This window comes from Photinus pyralis, unplaced genomic scaffold (genome assembly GCF_008802855.1).
Source record: "Photinus pyralis isolate 1611_PpyrPB1 unplaced genomic scaffold, Ppyr1.3 Ppyr1.4_LG1, whole genome shotgun sequence".
Classification (NCBI taxonomy): Eukaryota; Metazoa; Arthropoda; class Insecta; order Coleoptera; family Lampyridae; genus Photinus; species Photinus pyralis.
The window spans coordinates 1,551,009-1,572,626 of NW_022170249.1; the positions used below are offsets into that span (position 1 = coordinate 1,551,009).

General features: G+C 36.7%; 1 protein-coding gene across 2 annotated transcripts; it reads left to right on the forward strand.

Annotated features, from left to right (window-relative positions):
* Positions 1-3,027: 3,027 nt before the first annotated feature.
* Positions 3,028-6,495, forward strand: LOC116162362. 2 transcript variants are annotated; one of them, XR_004143539.1, is made up of 4 exons: positions 3,028-3,344; positions 3,756-5,714; positions 5,776-5,982; positions 6,037-6,495. XR_004143539.1 is itself a non-coding variant. In XM_031476046.1 (3 exons), exons 1-3 carry the CDS (start codon positions 5,136-5,138, stop codon positions 6,169-6,171), a joined length of 921 nt encoding a protein of 306 aa, XP_031331906.1. In that variant the 5' UTR covers positions 4,533-5,135; the 3' UTR covers positions 6,172-6,487. The 2 variants fall into 2 exon arrangements, 1 of the variants encoding a protein (XP_031331906.1); XM_031476046.1 differs by lacking the exon at positions 3,028-3,344 and having other exon boundaries at positions 4,533-5,714; positions 6,037-6,487.
* Positions 6,496-21,618: the final 15,123 nt, after the last annotated feature.

A 21,618-nucleotide genomic window follows, 5' to 3' on the forward strand; every position in this document is an offset into this window, starting at 1 on the left:
GTATGTAATTTCTCTGGAAATGGCGAATGGTGGCAATTATTCATTTTAGAGAACTTGTCCAAACGTTTATTGAGCGAAATTTCGGGTTGTGTTTTCTGAAAGTGACAGCGTGACAGTTCTCATTATTGACTACTAGTTAATAATGTCCACATTATTAACCACTTTGAACAAATGCCAAGAAAGCCTACTTTAAGTGGAAAAAAGGTCAATAATCATGTCATCAGACGCTAGTAGTGAAAATAGTACATTATATATCAAGGTAGAGAAGTCCACTATTATTGCCTGAGCACCAAGATTACATCTCGAGGCGCTTGCGCCGAGGGGTGTAAGGTGCGAAGGCAATAATAGACTTCTCTACCGTGGTATATATACTATTTTTTTTCACTACTAGCACTTGAAATCCTCTAAATTAACATATTATATTGATAAGAGAGTTAACGGTTGGACAGAATTGTTTGTTTCTTAATTTAACATGTCAATCAAGTACGTGGAAGTAGGTACAAGTCAAACGGGCCGAATTTTGTTCTGTCATTGAGATTTTTCAAAGAGTAATTTCGTTCGAATTTTTTCAAAATGTGATAATTTTAGGTATGTAATTTCTCTGGAAATTGCGAATGGTGGCAAAAATTCGTTTTAGAGAACTTGTCTAAACGTTCATTGAGCGAAATTTCGGGTTGTGTTTTCTAAAAGTGACAGCGTGACAGTTCTCATCATTGACTACTAGTTAATAATAAAAAATTATTAACCACTTTGAACAAATGCCGAGAAAGCCTACTTTACAAGTGGAAAAAAGGTTAATAATCATGTCATCAGACGCTAGTAGTGAAAAAACAGTATTTTGTTTTCCGTGCATGTGAAAACCTATTTCAATTCGTTAGGAAATTTCCATGGCTTAACATGATTTTGCTAATTGGATTTATTGCCGAATTTTTGATAAAATAATGAGAAATGCACCTGAAAATAAGCTAATTCGTATATCATTAGATGAGAAAAAAATCTTCTTTTGATTGGTGTCAATACAAATCCTCTAAGTTAACATGGGGAGCAACGATCGGCAAAAAACGTTTTTCGCATGTTAATTTCCTACGTTCGGTTTTAAAATATTCACCCGGTATGTGAAATTCTTTCACCACTGGGGATAACGCAATCTCAGAGGAGGTCAGCGATGTACTTGGTGATTCTTCATAGGCTTATAAATTTTTTACCCCATGTTTTAATATATTTTATGTTTTGTTAATGTGTATTTTTATTAAATAAAATATTACAAATTTATATAGGTATTAAAACTTTGGAATATCTTGGATTTCACCGCGTGCGACGTCTTCAAAAAGTGCAGTAGGGAAGCCTCTCATGCAGTTCCGATGCCAGTAGGTTATTTTTGTTATCATAAATGAATTCCCTGACCCCAAAAACATAACTCTAGACACCTTACACGACCCGGTGTGCCTTAGTAATATAATTCGATCAAAAGTCTGTCTTTTCTAAAAATGGCGGCTTTTCACGGATTTCCTGTATCCGGATTACATTTCTGGCGCTACCATTGGATTCCTCGGGTTAAAATCATACGAAATCGACACCCAGATCTCGTCTCTAGGCCATATTTAGTTTTTTTTTTAAATGTTACAGTAAATCACCCCCAACCCCTCTAAAATCTACCCACACGGAAAATGAACGTGTTCTTCGGGCCAAATCGTCTAAATGGCTCTAAGGAACAGCTGTACCAAGTGGCACCTTGGTATAAGAAAATGCAGTATCTTTTGGTATACCGCTAGTACTATAAGGTTCACTTCATTTGCCTACAATAAGACGTATCACGTATTCTCATAAATTAACGTCATCAACACTGGATGAAAACATTGAATATTACTTATTCAATGGTATAAGTATATAAAATGTAAATATAATTAGGAAAATTTCAGGTGCCATTGGCTTCAATTTCCAAGAAGATCTGATAGACAATTGCCACAGACTGCCAGACAAAAATCAAGGGGAGAACGGTGCTGTGTCTATAATTGTTAAGTTCACCAAATATGTAGACAAAGAAATTTTTTTTTAATTAAAGCTGTTTTATACGCCAATGAAAGCATGTCTCAACTGAATAAAATTTTATTTAAGAAAGCCAAAACTTTACAGAGAGAAAATAAAGTCAAGCACGTGCGGTTTAATAATGGACGAGTCTTCATAAGGCGTACTGAGGACGCTCCCAAACTAATAATACGCCATTTAAATGATCTAACTTTCTGAATCCACAATTTATTTCCTTTTGTGTTTTATTTTTCCTTAAAACCATATTAGGTTTGTGAGTCCGCACCGTCTTTGCTATTCTCAGAGCTCTCTAGACATAGCTCTTCATTGTCAGGTTACGTATATATTTTCTGTTCACTTTTTTTCTCTTAGTTTGATTTTGTTAAGTTCAGTGTTATCAAGAACAGGTGAAATAATAGCTGTTAGCGTTTGTGTCGGTTTCGTGCCCGGGGCAAGGCCCGGGATTCGAGGTCATATTTCGGCAGTTGGCCCGAAGTGCCCTATTTCGGCAGTTGTTCCGGTGTACGGGGTCATATTTCGGTAGCCCCCCGGCGATGGTTAGGCAATTGGCGGGGGCCCCGAGGTATTTGGGTAGTTGGTCCGGGGTATTTCGATAGTTATCCCGTGATCTTGATGCTAAACCCACCACTTTGGCGCCATCGGTGATTGCTGAAGAAATTTTTTTATTGGCTTTGGGGTTCGAACCCACGATACCTGAATTAGAAAGCTAGCGCATGACCAGTTAACCTGTGGAGAATTTCACAATTTTATAGTTAAGTTGAAGGCAATAAAAAAAAGCAAGACGTACTTTGAACTTTAGTTATTTTGCAAACTGTACATCATTTCATTTATTTCTAGGAATGTTATATAATCTATAAATACAATCGATGAACCGTAACTTTCAACGGAATGTGTTATACTTTAACGTGTTAATTGCCGCTTTAATATTTAACATCCATAGTGATGTTGATGGAAATTTTACACTTTGTAACTTACAAAAATGACGGTAAAATTACAGGGAAATTTCAGAAACCCTATAAATTACTGAAATCTTTGAAATTTATGAAATTTATTAAGTTTCATAAATTACATAAATTACGGTAACTTACGTGAAATTTCATCAAGGTTAACGAGTTTCATTTTACCCCTCCCATTGCTTTTATTGGAATTATGTTGCATTGTGCTTACGGCTTACCGCGTGTCGCCTTGTGTAATTGTGCTGACTTTAGTTTTGCGTACCTATGCCTATGCGTCTCTTGTGTGTTGTGTTGACGAATCAGTAAAATAATATACCTAATCTATTGGATTCAACGAACAAGGTATCTAAATTAAATTATTAATGTTGTCACAAAATTAAGATCACATAAATCTGGTAGAACGTAGAAGTACCTATTTAACAAGTAGGTAGACAGACTTAACCCGACGTTAACTATCTGTGAAATCATATGATTATATTTATTCTACTATGTCAATGCGGTAAATTTTTAAGAAAAATAAATTGCGTTTCTACCAGATATGTGTATGATATAATATATCACGTTTTTTATGATAAATAAATACAATGATGTATCAGAAACGTCAAATTTAACGTGCAGGTTATCTGTCAAAAAACGTTATTTTGCATTGTTTAGTATAGGCAAAATAACGTTTTCTACAAATAACCTGCACGTTAAATTTAACGTTTCTGAATTCTGATACATTACAGGGCTGAATCTCGAATATTTTTCCAGCATTATGGTTAAACCAAGGTCTTCAGTGTGGATGTATTTTGAAGAATGTATAGATAGTAATAAAAAAACAACATGTGTTCAATGCAAATTTTGCAAAGAAAAATATTCAAAAAATTCCACTAGGATGAAAATCCATATTGGAAATTGCATGAAAGCCCCCACCAGTATTCGCTCTAAAATGACAGCTTCATCGCGTACGTCTAGTCCTAGTACTAGTACTAGTACTACTAGTTGTAGTCGTCATGAGAGTAATGTTGAAAAAAATACAGTACGCACTTTATCTGCCGTTACACCCGTTAAAAAATCAAATTACATTTCTAACAAACAAAGATCCATGGTAGAAAGTTTTGTAGACGTAATGAAAGTAGAAGAACATCAACAACTGACAGCCTTATTTGCAAAGGCAGTGTTTACTAGTAATACACCACTATCAATTACAGAAAACAGAAACTGGAAACTATTCTTTAAAAGACTGAGACCCTCCTTTACGTTACCTGGGCGATATCTGTTATCACATCGTCTACTTGACGAAGAATTTGAGAGAGTACAAATTCATGTGGAGGAAACTTTGAACATTTCAGAAAATTTGGCCCTTCAGTGTGATGGGTGGTCAAATTTAAGAAACGAAAGTGTCATTAACGTTATCATCACAACCCCGCGCCCTTTATTTGTCAAGTCTGTTTTAAGTGGCACTGCAAGTCATACTGCTACCTATTTAGAAGGTATCATGTTAGAGATAATCGAGAAATATGGGTCACATAAATTTAGCGCAATAGTTGCCGACAATGCCGCTAATATGCGTAAAGCAGCACGTAACATACAAGAGAAATATCCCCATATTGTGTCATATGGTTGTATGGCACACACTCTTCATTTGATGTGCTCAGATATATTGCGAGTAGAATCTGTTGAGCAGATCATTGTGTCTGTTAAGAATATTGTTAAGACCATAATGTCCAGTCAGATATTGCGAGCAAAACTAGAAGAAATAAAAAAGGACATGAAACTTACAACTTCGTTAAGTATGCCTGTCAAAACAAGGTGGGGTTCACATGTTAAATCAATGGAAGATCTCGTTAAGTGCAAATTTGCCTTGCAAAGACTTAGTATAACAGAAGACACACAAAAAGTTGTTCATACTATAAAACCCGTTATCCTAAGTGAGGATTTTTGGGTCAGTGTGGAGGTGTAATAAACCTTTTAAAGCCCATAACACAAAGTATAACACTTCTGGAAGGTGATAGTCCTTCTATTCATTTAGTGTGCAAATCCTTCAATGCAATAAATTTAGAATTTGATTCTAATTTACAACTGCTAAAATTACAAGAAACGGAGAGGAATAACATATTACAAAAATTTTCAGAAAGGCAGCAGTATGCAATGCAACCTGTCCACATGGCTGCTGATCTGTTAAATCCTCACTCTGTTGGCTCATACTTGTCAAGTGAACAAAAAATGCGTGCTATGAAGTTTATTAATGGTTTGGCAAAAGACATGATGTTGCCAACTGCAATAGCAGAATTAGGTCACTACATGGGCAAACTCCATTTCTTTGCAGAGAATTTTTTGTGGGAAGTACTACCTACGGTTGATGCAATAACTTGGTGGAAAGGTTATTGTGGAGATCTCTCACTTTCAAAATTAGCTGTACGGATTCTCACAATGCCATGTACATCAGCTGCCACCGAAAGAAGCTTTAGCACTCAAAGTTTAATTCACACAAACAGAAGAAATAGGTTAACAAGCAAAAGAGCTATAAAACTAAATTATATTCAGCACAACAGTAAATTGTTTAGTTCTCAAGAACCTACGACGGTTCAGGATGACAGAAACTTCCAGCATCAGCAATCAAATATTAATAACCCTGAAGCACCACCTACTAGCAGTTCCAAAGAAAAGTACTCACGAAAATCATTCTCAACCAATCAAGTTTGTTCAGAGAGTTCTGATTCTGACTCTGTAAGTTACATAGGTACAGTACAGCACCTGTATGTCCTATTACAATTTATTTTCTGTATAGAATATTTCGTGGACGTCGGATATAGAAGGAAATGGAAACTCTGACGATGACTTTAGTTACAATGATACCCCGTCTGATGCAGAAGAGGAGCATATTGATGAAACTCCCCAAACCAAAGGACAGAAACGCAAACGCGATACTACTTGTCTACTTAGTGCAAGTCATATTGCTGGTTCCGACAGTAAAGATGATTCATTAGAAGTACTGGTAATATAAGTGAACAAGTACCTTTTCCGATATATTATATTATTTTACTTTCAGAACTGCAGTATACATAATGCAGATGAGTCCGTATATGATCCTGATCCCCAAGAATCCCTACTCGAATCTGATCTTCAGTCAATAAGCTGTAAGTCGTTTTACAAAGAAACAATACCGATAACACGCAGAAAGTAGCGTAAAGTACAAGTACAAGTGATTCAACCATTTTAGTTAATTAAAGAAGACTGTGAATTTCTTTTTTATTAGTTTGATAAGTAGTTCATTTGTTTCGTGCTATAGCATAAGTTTATGTCTATTATACAATGTTACTTTGGGTTAGGAGTTTAAGTTTTTAGTTTTTCTTATGTTGATTTACAATATACCTACTTCTAAACGTATTACCCATGAGTCTTTTCCAGCAAAGTATCAAACATCCACACTACACAATAAAATATCTTCCAAAACTCGTATATTTCATAAATTTCATAAATTACAGACAAAACTGTAAGTTACGTCATAAATTACGTGGTAAGTTACAAAAAGATAAATTTCATGAAATTAAACATCACTAAACATCCAGTACAGCAATTTAAAAATGTAAATTACGTTTCTAGATTTCTACGAGAATGTTATATTTTCGATGATGTTATGGAATGTGCGAAATTGTAGTAACAACTCATGCGAGTATTTATTACCTATACTACCGTAATTTTATGGAAAGGGTCAGTTTTTATTAAAACGAGAAATTAATACTCGTAAACAAGAAGACTCCACTGATTTTTATGTGCAGAGAACAAATTTTTTCGAAAAAATTACAAAGTTTCCTTTTCTATGCTACTTGGTACATCTGTACACCCACAATGACATTAAAGTTTTGTATATGGACAAAAGCAACTTAATTACTACTAAAGGCTGTGGTACATTGGAAACTAATCACGGCAGATGAATATAGGTGCAATACTCCCGGCCCAACTGCCAAAATGAAACCCAGGTCAACTGCCGAAATATTTTCCCACGGTTCAAAAAATTTTCCCACGCTTAAGTGCTGCAAATCTTGTACAACCCCTTTCTGTTAAGGATCCGTGTGTAAACCACACGAACCCCTCATGTTTTAGGGGGGACGTTGAATTTCATTTTGAATGGGGAAGGTTGCACCATCCTCCAACAATCTGTTCTTGAGTTATAAGGAATTATTTATTTATACTCCCCCTCCCCCCGGGAATTCTTAAAACATGCGCAAAAAATTATGCGTAAAAAATTGTCACCTTGCTTACGTGATACTCTTTTTTCTGAAGCACCTGCTTCTTTATATCACTTCTTTGCACTTCTCTAAAAACCGAATGTATTCTATCTGTTACCTTTGTTAGCTGTTTTCGACCATTCAAACCTTTTTCTACTGTTCTTATTGGTCGAATCTCAAAATTGGGGTACTTGCTGAATTTAAAAATAAATTCTCTACAATTTTTATTCTATGGGCTTTTCATTTGGGCTATGGTGTATAGACCTTTGAAAATCCTTGTCTTTCGCTGTTCGTTTTTCACCTGAACCGTGTGTGTGCTGTGCTTTGGTCGTTGGGTGGAGTCGGGCCCCATTTTTTGAAGCCGTGCTTCCGGCTTCACGGTTTTAAAATTGTCTTTATAAAGTTTATTGAAAAAAGTTTAGTAGGGAATTAAGGGACTTTAAGTATGTCGTGTTAAATTGAATAGGCGGAGTTTTCAGTCACGTATTCGGAGAAAAGTGTAAGTGTTATGTTATGTAATAAAGAAGAGGAGGCTGAGCTGAGCCGAATTCAGTATTTGTGTTCTTCTGTACGTGTCTGTTTAATGGAAATCGCAGCGTAAGATCCCATAGTTCGATTATTGACAATTTCAAGGTAATTAAGACTTTATTTAACCTGTTTCGATCTAGCGATAAGAGTTTCATATAACTACTGAGCTAGCTGGATAGGTGTTTTGTGGGTGGCCATTTCACACACCAATACGTAAATATTCCTATTTATACTTATAAGAGTTTTTAACCCTTGTATGTAACAAGCTTTTATAGACATTAAAGCGGTTCTTACGGATTGCACTCAGTTTTTCCACGCAGTCATTGAATATGATTTTTGGTTCTCCAGGTCTCGCACCATACCTCAAGTCGCATTAAAACCGAACTTGTCTCTCGAACAAAATAGAAGCGCCAAAACACGCGACAGAATTCCTGTACCACTTTGAGTTCCAAAGCGTTCCCCGTTTCTTCATGCATGATGTTATTGCGAAACTCTCAACCTCAGCCTCAATTAGGGTACCTATGCAGCGATAACTACTCTTATGAGAAACTTTATACAATAACTACGCAAATATGCCCAGATATCTAAATCTAATATTAAGTGTAATGTGAACAATAAAATAAACAAATACCAATGATTTAATCCAATTAAAAGTACAATTTAATAAACTCTAATACAATCATAATTGTGTTTCAAACAAAATACGGCTTAACAAAAAATGAAACTCACAAACAGTGTGTTCCATCGCTATTGCACCTGTCGAAGCCAAATAAAGCATCCTCAAGACGTAATTTACACAGTAATATGTGTAAGTAGGTATATTATGTAAACCAATAAACGGAAAAAATAAAAATACAGTTAGGGAAAGACAAATCCACTCATTATTTACCTTTATTCAAACTTTTGGAACTAAAGTTGCAAAGAATTTATATTCACAAACTTAAGCCTTTCGGAGTATTACAAGGGAAGAATTGGCCATCACCCACTCTTTTGAAGTTGAATTACGAAGGTCGAGTGCGAATTCAGTTTTACTTTGTATTAGTACTACATTACCGACGCAAGGACAGAGCTCTAGATATTCAAAGTTTGTGATCTTTTAATGGATTTTCCTGGTTCTTGTACCTGATTACTACCAAATTATAATGTGTTGTTACTAATGTCAGTTGCCACTTCAACTTGGAAGTTCCACCTTACACTTAATCCAATTCTAAAGTTAACTTTAGAATTGGATTAAGTTCCCGATTTAGATAAACCAGGGGACGAAAGCGCAGCCTAATATGGAATTCCGTCAAGATCAAAAGCAACGGAAAATGGAAACCAATACATGTGATCGTATCAATGTACATTCCGAGTTGAACTTTACTTCTGACATTCTCTACGTAATTCATGGGGAATTCCGGGTTTGATATGGAATGCGACCCTTCTACATCTCCGCGGCCAAAACATGTTCAATACTAATTTCTAAAATGGCAATTGTTTAAAAGATCAAGTTGTGGGAAAATTACAGACGGCCTGAATAATCGCATGAAATTCACAGACTTTGAGCCGGTAATTTTTAAGTGTTGATATTCCCTAATTTCCAATTGTCGCTAAGTAGAAAGGGTAGGTATACGAATTTCAAAGCTTAATTTTCTGCTTTGAGCGGGTGAACTATTTACGTTACTTGTATTGTGTAATGGTACCTAGCTCAAAGCAAGGCCAGAATAAAAATTTAAATTTCAGTCTTTTGTAATTGCTTTTAATTATTTGCCGCCAACCCCTATGAAACAATAATACAAAGGAAAATTACCATAAAGCTAATAATTAGCCGTCATGAAATTTCTCAACAAGTGCTTTTAAAAGGGCAAGTAGTAAGAGCTTTATCACACTCCGATTTGTGGAACGCTTTACTGAAGCAGTACATCCCTCGCCATTTCATAAAACTTACTAAGAGTGTTCGCACTTTCAACCGCATCTACGGCCTATAAAAACATGATGGTATTTCATGTGTAAGTCAGGCTATCCATTCTGTAATGCGGTAATAAACTACGTCAAGTGAACGCGTAAAAGATTCTTTGCCTATGATGTAAACGCTTTCTAAAAGATTGAACCAGTTTGAAGGTTACGTAAAGTTGTCAGTACCTAATCTATAAATGTTGTTTTTCAAACTATTCCTAATTATTTAATCTAATAAACTTTTGAGACGGTGGGCGCTGCGTTACTCTAACCCGCCACATATACAGTCAACTCGCTCAGGGTTAGACAATAAAATACAAGCTTGAGATCTGTCGCAGGGGTAGTTCGTCCTGGGCCTATGATCTTCTTAACTTGATCGTTGCACTTAACATTGGGGTTGAGTGTCACTCAATTTCTGTCTTAACTCTCACCATATAAAATTGCGAGGGTAGTAATAACAGCGCGAACCAATTTAGGTACCAAAAGAAATACTTGTTTATTTTCAAAAATCAACCCAAAGTAAAATTGTCTCCACAATACACACGAATAAAAAATATTCCCCAAACATTCAAAATTATTAATTACACCACTCAAAACCGTGAATATGTTAAATGTGCAATTGGAATTCCAAAATGAACCAAACCCCCCAATCCAGAATGATCGATTCGCAACTGATTACTGAATCATAAAACTTTCCACAATTAAATTGATATTCCGGGTAAATTCGCACGTATAGAGTAAAGTATAAGTAAAACATATAAGGCTCTTACCTTAATTCAAGTTAGACGTTGACGCCAAGAAGTGAGCTTAGTCTCGCATCCAAAACCTTAAATCAATCAAAAGAAACCCTCCCAAGCCGCAGGGCTCGGTATAAATAATTAATTGCTTTATAATGCCTGAAGGGCGTCGCTCTACTCGTAATCTGCTTCTATACCAGGAACCGTACTTAATTGGTCAACCCCTTCATAAGGATATGGTGGTCTCCAACAATTCGCATTTCAAACTCGGTCAAATTACTTAAAGAGCCAAAATTGTTATCAACTGAGACGCTAAAGAGTTACTGAAGTGGTATCTTATGACGATCGCTCATTTGATATTACAACTCCTTCATGACCCGGTGACCCATTTCACAGTAAAATCACCGCTTGTTATCAGCAGGTGGAAAGATATGTCAACGGGGTCGCCGGCACCCACAGACGCTTAATCCAGGGTTACAAAACTTGTACGTCGAATAGAATCGTAAGACGTATCAGGAGCTTGAAATTGAAGATAAACTGGAACTAAAATTTGAACCCTAAAAGAAAACAAAAGCAACCCATCTTCTTTAATAACATAAAATTTACATACCTCTTATAGAAGAGTCGAAGGAATTTGCAACACAACAAATTACAGCTGATCTAAAGAAGATACACTCTAAATACCCGAAATGCAAATGGCGGTACTTACAATAGGAAAGGAAGAACGCAAATGTATATCCATCCTCACTCTAGGAGTATAGATAAATCCCGGAATCTCCAAATTATGAATCCAATCGCCAGAGATCAGTATATACGGAAGATGGCAATTAAAATTCCATGCGTTCTACCTTACGCCTTGAGCTGTTTGATTAAGCGACCTGTATTGCGATAAGGCTTATGAAGGAAGGAAATATAAAAGCTGACACCTACCAATCAACGTAAGAAAATGCGCCGTCACAATTACGCCGAAAAATTGCGTTGTCAAATTCCAAAATAAGTGTATCCAATTATCGTTAATCGTTACAAAAGTTACAGAGATCTTTCAACAAGTACTAAACCGGAAACAATAATTATGCTCTGTAATGGAGAAAATAAATCGTTACATCGTTAAGATTGTGATATAGTGTCACGGTTTTGCAAACACTCGAATCGTTATAAAACAAGACTATCAAAAAACGAACAGATTAAAAATCCTCCTGTCACCGCTTGTCCACACTGTTAACTCACTTGATCGTTACATTGCCCTCTCCTGTTTCGTCCTGAAACTCCAACATATCGGGCCGAGGATCATGAAAGAAACGACACGTTGCAGCTTACCACAACGTCCATTCTTGAGGAAGAAACAGTCCATTGATCTTGGATAAATCGAACACTTTGGAGTATAGTTCCATACCAGGACTTCCACAGTGGTCTTGCGTAATATTATCTCCAGCATATTACAAACTTTCCGTCAATCGAGACCGTCATATCCACAGCCTAACTTAGGTATTGCATCTTTTCACGTCCATATCACCCGATATTCCGGTTTGTCAACTTTCGTCACACGGTAATAAACCACACGTCCGTTATCATGCAGCTCTAATGCTTTTCCCACACATGGGTTGTTTTTCTCTAGTTCTTCTACTCGGCCGAATTTCTTTTTAAATACCAAAGCTATTGCTCGGGACATTCGAAGGTCGCTGACTTCACAATGGGTTAGAGAGTATTCTGTCAATATCACAAACAGATATTGGTTCTTCTCGGTGATCACATCAGAACGAGCCCTTTTGTGATTACCATACAACTTTTTGAACAGCTCAACTCCTGAAAAGCAGCAGAGCATTCTTCTGTCCAATCAAAATCATTGTATCTTCAGTAAGACGAGTCACAGCAATTGTGGCAAAACCCAAACCGTTGGCAAAGAAAACTTCTTACCTGAGATTTATCAATTGGAATTGGCCATTCTCTCTCTGGCCTTCTCAAGATCAACAGCAACACCACGGTCGGACACAACATGTCCTAAATATTGAACCTCTGGAAGATATGGTACTTTTTCGGGAAAAGATCGACCGACTGAAGTCTTTGTAATACCTCTCCCAGATTCTTCATGTAGTCTTCGAAAGTCTTTACCACTACAATGATGTTGCCCAGGTAGAATTAACAAGTCTTCCACAATAATCCTTTTAGCACATTTTCCATGAGAAGTTTAAACATCGCAGGTGCGTTACACAATCCAAACGGTATCCCTGTAAAATGCCATCATCCCGATCCGATTGCAAATGCCACTTGCCAATAAGCGATTTTTAAAAACAAGGCCGAGAAAAACTTGGAGCCGAATGGCGTGTCAAGCGTGTCGTCAATTACATGGAAGTGGATAGCTATCTTTTGTAGTCAGGTCACTGAGGCGACGATTATCCACTCAGAATCGTGTTGATCTATCCTTCTTTTTAACCAATATCACGGCCGAAGCCCAGGGACTATTTGATGACTCGATAACACCTTCAAATTCCGTGTCTCTTACAATCTTTTCCGCTTCTTCTCGTTTTGCTAGCGGAAGACGTCTAGGCGATTGTCAAATGGATTGTACATTCTTGGTGTTTATCCTGTGCTGCACCAGCAGCGTTAACGGATTGGGAAAGTTCCCGACGACAGTCTGACGAACGGTAACCCTATCTTAATGGGTTTTACGTGACCAAAACAGCCCAGTCAGCATTACTCAAGATGATATTTGGTGGGTTTCGTGAGAAGTCCTGAATTGGAAATATTAATCGGCCGTGGGTTTTGATGGACGGCCTTTATACGCATTTGATGGGGGCAAGGGAACGAATCCGACTCGTTTATTATTAAAGTTGACCACGATAACAAATTAGCGCAATTTTGGGCGTGCTTAAAAATTAAAAAGAGGAGTAGGGTGGTTCAAAATATGTTTTAGCAGTATATGGCATACAGCATTACATTTTGAAGCAGGAAGACGTCATGTAAGTGGTCCTGAATAAAATTTGTATCGGGAATTTTTATGCGGTATTCTCTTACGCGAGTATTACGCAAAGCTCGCGGTCGACACTAAGGGAAGTGTCGGAAACAGATTAATTACAATCCGTTCTAACTTAAACCAAGAAGACGTCTCGTCAACTGGTTGCTCAGTGTGATTAAATTGTTCAAGCGAAATTATGTATGCAAACAAAAACTGCGATATCCCGTGCGCGCAAATTCAGTCGCGTTCAAGGACTAAATTAATTGTAATCTTTTGAACCTATGCCAAAAAGATTAATTTAAATTGTTGCCAAACTAAACTAATCGACCTATGCAATTTTGGATTGTGCACCTAATTGAAAACAGCACTGTCCGCTTATATTTTCGAAAGATTTTACATTTTCCTTTAAACCACCTGAATAAGTTGAGAAATATACAATTTGGCGCTGACAGAAAAACTTTTTTCATAATTTGCTGTTACGAATTATGTCAAAGAGTCGCTCTAGGGGAGATAATAATCTAATTTTGAATTAGCACGACCACGACTGACGACGTTGAGTTCCAAAGTAATTCACTGATTTTCAAATTTACACGACAAATATCTACTTCATGAACAATACCTCTATTTACGTTAAACAAGGTTAACAGAAAATTTGCAATATTAATGGTTACGCGGCAAACGTAAAGGTTTTGAGTATTTGAGCAAGAGGAAATACACATATTTACTGCTGCGTATGAACGTGCGCTAAAGACAAACTTTTAATACGTCGACATTTATTCGGAATTACTGGTGTCAGCAAAACGTAGCTGGAGTTGAGGGATGTATGGTCATTTTCCACAATAATCACAATTTTCCATTGAGGGTCCAACTTAATGCTGGAACCCCATCATTCTCGTATCCACATGTGATCGTGTTGTGCTGATTTGTGCGCCAATACTCAGGTTTGGTGCGCCTTTCCTTTCGGAGTATTTTAACATTTCTAAAGGGGGTGCCAACTTAACGTAGCACCCCTTACAATCGGAGCGACTTGAAACGTACGTCATAGTTTCATGCTGATTTGTTCGCCTACTCAAGTTTTGTATGACTTTCATTTTGAAGAAATTTAAAATTGTAACGATTTTCTACATTACAAAGCATTATTATTGTTCACGGTTTATTATTTGTCGAAAGACAACATTTGTAGCGATTTAATACATGGCTCCACCCTATTGTTGGAATTTAACAACGCAATTTTTTGGCGCAGATGACGCCACATTTTTCTTGCCTTGATTGGTCAGTGTTTTTCATCTTTCTTTTCCTTTCGTATTGAAATACACGTCGATTACAAAAACAGCTGAAAATGTGAGGTAGAACGCATGGAATTTTAATTGCCATCTTCCGAATATATTGATCTCTGGCGATTGGATTCATAATTTGAGAGTTTCCGAAGTAATTGGTTTGGGTGGGATTCATCTATGCTCCTAGTGAGGATATACATTTGCGTTCTTCCTTATTTATCGTAAGTACCGCCATGTGCATCTCTTTTATTTAGAGTGTACCTTCAGGTTTCGGCTGTAATTTGTTGTACTGCAATTTCTATCGATACCATCTACGATTAGCCCTCTTATATAAGAGGTAGGTACATTTTATATCATCAAAAATGAGGGGTTACGTTTGATTTCTTTTAGGGTTGAAGTTCATGTCCAACTTCCATACACGTTTTACGTTGCATCGCACAAGTTTTGTAAACCTTGGGTTAAATTGCCGACGCCCTTGGCTTACTTTCACATCTACTGATAAAAAGCGGTCATTTTGCTGTGAAATAGGTCGCCGGGTCATGAAGGAGATTTAATTTCGAGGATCGACTCTCCTAAGGGACAGCCTCCGTAACTCTTTAGCGTCTTAGTTGATAACTACTTTGCCCCTCCGAGGTTATATGCGATTATATTTTATGGAATTTAAACCGATGAGTAAATTTTTATATCTCAATAACTCGCCATATTCATTACCAATTTTATCCGATAAAATGCGAATAAAGAAATTTTAGGTGTGTATTTTCAATTTGGGGGACTCGATGGCATCGATGAACTTTCAAAAATTTCAAAGAATTTATTACACGACCTTTGTTTAACATACTGAAATAAATCTTAGGCAGGAACAGAAAAATCTGACATGAAGACTATCTGGGTGGAATAAAGGCTTCGAATAAACACGAAATGTATTTATCTACGACAAAAATAATAGTTATTTATGGTATAAGTGTGTTATATTACAAATAAGTCACGCGAGAAAAAAGTAAGCCCACGAGGCCGTCAGGCCGAGTGGGGATATTTTCTCAAGTGACTTATTTGTAATTAACACACGTGCACCATACAAAACTTTATCCAACACCTCCTCAAGCTGGTTTAAAACGTGGAAATCTTAAAAACTGCGTGTTCCGCGAAAAGCTAGAGTGCATGGAATACAAAAGCAATAATTCGTTGCTATGGTTATGGACGTAAAATAACTCACTAGCAAGATAAAGTACAGGAACATTCTTTTATTAATTCTTCCAACATACTTCATGATTCCAACGCAACATCGAAGAAGAAAACGATTTCCTCTAATTTCAATATCAATGTGAATTTAAATTAGATTTTTGTGTTGATTTTGTCAGAATAATTAATAAAAGAATGTTCCTGTACTTTATCTTGCTAGTGAGTTATTTTACGTGCATAACTCATTAGTGGGTTATTTATACCTTACTCGTTTAATTTCGTCATGATAATGACTGGATAACATAGAGGTGTTGGATAAAAGAAATAAAAGCTTACAAAGTTTATTTGGACATAATACCCCGCATGCAACAAAAAACCTCAACAAAAACTACGGCTATAGCTTCGCGTAATTCTTTAATTGCGTGTAGACGATTCCTATAATTAACGTTTTCTATAAATAACGTTGCTTAAATGACCAAGGGCGTTAGATCAGGGGATCTTGGCGGGTTTCCTCCAACAATTCGGTCATCAAAATACCGTTGTAAGAATGTTATTATTTCACCAGCTGTATGCGCCGTTGCATTATCATGTAGAAAGAAACCTTCTTGCAATTCGTCGTCGTGAAGTTGATCAACTCTTATAACATTGCCCGATAACGTTCGGCATGAACAGTATTTTCAAAGAATATCGACCCCACAATTCGCCTTCTCGACATTCTAGCTACACGCCTACCTTCAGAGGATGAAGCGTAACTTCGGTAGTTTTGGGAATTAACGTGTATCCACTAAGGTGAAAGCAAGTCTCATCCGTGAAATATTTTTCTCGTAGAGTTTCATCAAACCAATTGCAATAATTAATACGTTTTCGGGACGATGAGGGTTACTTTGTACGGGTAGAAATGCAACTTTTTCCTCGATATTTTCTGACAGGTTCCGTATGATAAACCAGTTTGTTGGGATAGCCGTCGCAGTCACTTTTGGGTGCTTTGTTCAAGGCGACTGTTGGGCGACCAGGGGATTTTCCGCAAGCAACACTTCCTGTATCGTCAAATCACTTAACTGCAGGAAAAATGTGGCGGTGTAAGTTCTCGTTCAGGATATGCCTCTCGAACTTCCTCCATGCACAGACGAGTCGAATACGCCCAAACCCCGTTTGCGTCTTTACTTCCATTACGGAAATAGGACTTCAAAAGCAGCTTATTTTCTGCCAAAGTAAAAGGCATGTCGCAGTTTCCGAACATTACAATTTAAAACGATCAAACATGATTTTCTGATTTTAAAATGTAATTGACCCACCTTGTTCGTTGTAAATTGGTGGCATTGACAAAGACAATTTTGTAAAACGAACAGATAATGTACACAAATGGTTGTGAAAATAAATGGATCAAACGGGAGGTGACAGGAGGATTAGATTTTGAGGTTATGTTTAGTATTGATTCAGCATCACCTGAGTTTCTGCAAATGGTTACTAAAATCATGTTTCATAAGAGCGATACAGGAAATGATTACATTGATCGAATTGTATGTAAATTATGGATTTACACATGTCAGAAAAATTTTGCACAAAGTTGCCCTGTACATTGGTTTCCTTATAGATTCTAAACCGTCAAACAACTGCATGCAATTGACAGTAAATAAAAGGAAACCTTACTTGAACCACAGAGCAATTATTTCGACTTCACTGTGTGTACCCTCCAATTGCCTTTAGCCTAGCTATCTCCGTGTTAAATTAAAATGCTTCGTGGACAAGTGTGTTCGTAACAGGCAGAGCAGAAAACTAACATTGGAGTGCAACTTGTAAAAACTTTTCCTATTAAGAATGGAGAGAAAAGCTTCTAAGTTGAAATTGAAAAGCAAGAAAAAGTCGATTTACACCTAGAACATTAAATGCGCATCAGTTAAAGCAGCCATAGGTGAGGTTAGGTCTTTAAGACGCGAATACACAAGATATTGGGAAAATATTGAGTTATTCTTTATGATAGTCGCTTTTGCCAAGCACATAAAATCCGATTTATAAGGATGCAATCTCCAAATAAATTTCCGTCACAGTAAAAGGCAGATTGAATCAGATAAAGGGATACCGCGAACACAGAGAAAGATTGAGCACTGTTAACTCATGTATAAACAGTAACGAAATAATCATGAGGTGGTGTTACCACTATTTTGTATCGTAACTGGACCTTTTGAAGTCACAGTTCAGAAATGAAAATGTAAATGAATTCGTTTTTGTGATAGACGTGAGAATATACATTTTAGTACCTACTCCGTTGATAAAAGTAAAATCATTCGCTCTTCCATTTCAACTACTAAAGAGTCACTTTCGTTCCCGGAGGGACTAAGGTTAACTGAAAACAGTGGAATGTCAAACACAGTTTATTAATTAATTGTCCTTCACATCATTTTTTCTAGTGGTTACATTCAAGGACGCAATAATTGCTCCACAACTTTTTCAGGGACTTTCTGATTATTTGCATGTACAATATCTACACAGTTTTGTTAATTAACTTTTATTTGTATGTAATAATTAATTATACAAAATTCTCTCTTTTAAATTGGGACATGTAAATTGCTGTAGATAGTTAATTATTAATTTCCGGACTACAAGAAACAGCGCAGATATCACAGGACCAAAGTGGTTTTTAATCTCTCGAGTGCTTGTTGCGTCAATTTGAGTGTACTGCAACGTCGGGATTAGAACATACTATACTTTAGTCCTTTGATATAGTATAATATACTGATATTGTCCTTCCTAGAATCTAGGGATAAGCTTATGGCACTATTGAACTTCAGATAAGCGTTGGTCACATTATTTGCAATTTTCTGTTGCATTATAGTTTTCCAATAATGCCACTAGAAACAGTTGATGATACTAACCACATATTAGACAGGAAGTAATCTAATTTAATTACACTGAAATTCAAACTGATAATGAACGTAAACAATATTACTACCATTGGTATCGCAATTATAGGGAATAGAACTCGTAAAGGCACTTAAAAACGTGTTTATTAGAGAGTTAAACATTTTATTGTCGGTGTCGGTCAAATGTGTCCATTAGCGAAGTATTTGAATTGTGATTTATTTACACAGCGTGTGATATTGTTTATCGTACTTCCGTTTTCAACTTCACTATGCAACCCTATTCCTTAACTAGACCGCATCGCGTTGCTAAATGGATGCCGACAATGGGAAGTATTAGGAACCGATTTGTAAATTAACTGATAGAGTATCTACTTCTGCTGTAGGGTGTGCTTTTGGTGCAAGTGAAATAAAGCGTATTAACGATGATAATAAATTCTTCTACAATTAGAAATTTGTGAAAATTGGCCGGATGTTGTGTGAAATAGTTCAGAAGAGATTCTCGTAAAACATCCCATGTCACAAACTGTCGTAAAATAAATCTACTTGCAAATTCGTATTTAGAACTAACCAAAATTATAAAAGTAGGAGCGGACTTTTCCGGCGCATAAACTAGAGTTTACAATGACAGTTCGATCATTAAATAATTTTAATTAGAAAGCAAAAGTTAACAGAAACAAATGAACTCAGTTTCAGTGTGTAACTTTGAACTTGTTTGCAAGAATGGAAAGTTGATTGAAAGCATTCTGGAGCCATACTTGACGCACTGCAACCTCTATATTAAATTTTACTATGATTGGTTCAACAGGAACGATTTTTCTATGGGGTTGGGACGGAAATTATCACGTTTTGAATATATTAATTGCCAGCGAATGAAGGGTTTCTGATTCCGTCCACCTGTCCATAGTGCAACAATACACATCGACGCCTTCTTACGTTACTGTATTGTACAATAGAACAACTAGCAACCAATTCCGTAAACCTAAATAGTACATTTTATAACCTTGCATTTTGCATTTCACCGTTCACATTTCACAAAAAAAGGTTCATTCACCACAACGGCTGCGTTCAAGTCAAAAGTATGAATATATAGGTAGCGTCACATATAATGGAAGGCCTTTTTAATATATGGACGCCCCAACTTATTTGCTTAAATAACGTCACTATTTTTTTTTTTTTTTTTTATAATAATATATGTTTATTTCTCAATATAATAACATGTAGTACAATAAAAAAAGAAAATTAAACTTGGCTAACCCTTGAATTTATTTGTTAGCTATTTGTAGGTTTGTTGAGATCTGAGACTTTTCATTCCCATTAACTCCGCCATTTTGTTACTCTTATTTTTGGGTATTCTTAAATAACTCTTCCGGATCGTGTGGTTTAGTTCCTAGCAACCGAACAACATTTTTGACTCACGTTTGCTTCCCTTTTGTCGGTAACAGCCAAACGTGTGGGGCCCTGATTTTGGCTTCTTTATTTTTTTTTATTTTCTTCTCCCTCTTGTATATCCATTTCCAATTTTCTACTCTCCGTGTATTTCCTTTATCATTAGATCATTTCTTTATATTATAAAAAATTGCATTTTTCCGGACTAAGTACCAAACCTGCTTCGGTAATGCGGTGAATCCTTTAAAAGTTGAAGATGGTTCGATGACTCTGCCATTGGTATCTGCCAATATGCGGACTTGATGTCGAGTATGGTTAAAGTATCCCTTAGCGTGTCGAGGGTACCGTTGACGTAAGGGAGAGGAAAGGCATCTGATTCGCTGACTATTTATTCGCCGAAAGTCTACACAACAGCGGTAGCTTCCCTCCCGCTTCCTGACCATGACAATTGGCGATGACTGTGGTGAAGTAGATGGTTCGACTATCCCGTTAGCATTTAAGCGTTCCGTATATGTATATCGTCCGCACCTGAGGTGATGCTATTGGTCAATTTCAGCCGATCAGCATCAAGAGTGCGAAATACCCAGATACAAAATTGCGGGACCACGAGAACATCCATGATGTAAGACTAATCCCGTAATGTAATTGGCAGGAATACAGCACCACGGTTCTGATTCTGACAGTTACTTTCATTGGCAGCAAAACAATTTTTGAGCACAACTGGAATCGGGATAGGAGTCTCCAACCTTCGTGATCTAGAATGGTGCGCGAAGAAGGCTCAATAACATTGTTATATATTGAAACCCTAAGGTATGGTCTTTCTTTATTCTGCTCCCTAGCAAAGACAAAATTTAATAAGGATTCATGTTGTAGTTGCGTGGGACTTTGACCTTTTGTGTTTTTCTGCAGGGCGCTAATTGACCACTTAGAGTCGCTGATTGGCGTTTTCCGCATAAACAAATCCGGTTTTAAGGAGCGATCTTTTTTGAGAGAGGGAGTACTGAATTGTACCATAGAGAAGTAATCGGTTCCATAAAAGGCTATAATTAAGGTAACGTATAACGTGAGGTTAGTTCGGCGCTGTAAAACTCAAACCCCGCCGCATAAACGGCCAGCTAGCTCAGATTCTTAATTAAAAGAAGGGCTCGAGAGGAGAATCTTCCACAGCGGTTTGTTCGTTTGGGCATATAACATAAGTTTTTGATCTTTGGTAGTCACTAGAAATGATTAGTTGAGCGCCACCCAATTTTGCACAAATTCTGACCTCTCCTGTATAGAAATTGGGAAAACACAAGAGAGCCAAATAATAAATTCACTACGAGCAATTCTGATTTATTAATCCTGGCAAAAACGGTGCAGGATCGGCAAATAAAATGTATCTTCAATACGACAATAACAAATACTTTAAATGACAAAAATAATCCCCAAATAAATTCATGAACACTTCCTTAATAATTACGTTACCAGACCCCTACAACAATGATCGAGCAAAAATGTAGTTAAGCTTTCGATGGATTCAAAGATTGAATTAAGTTAGCCCGAATAA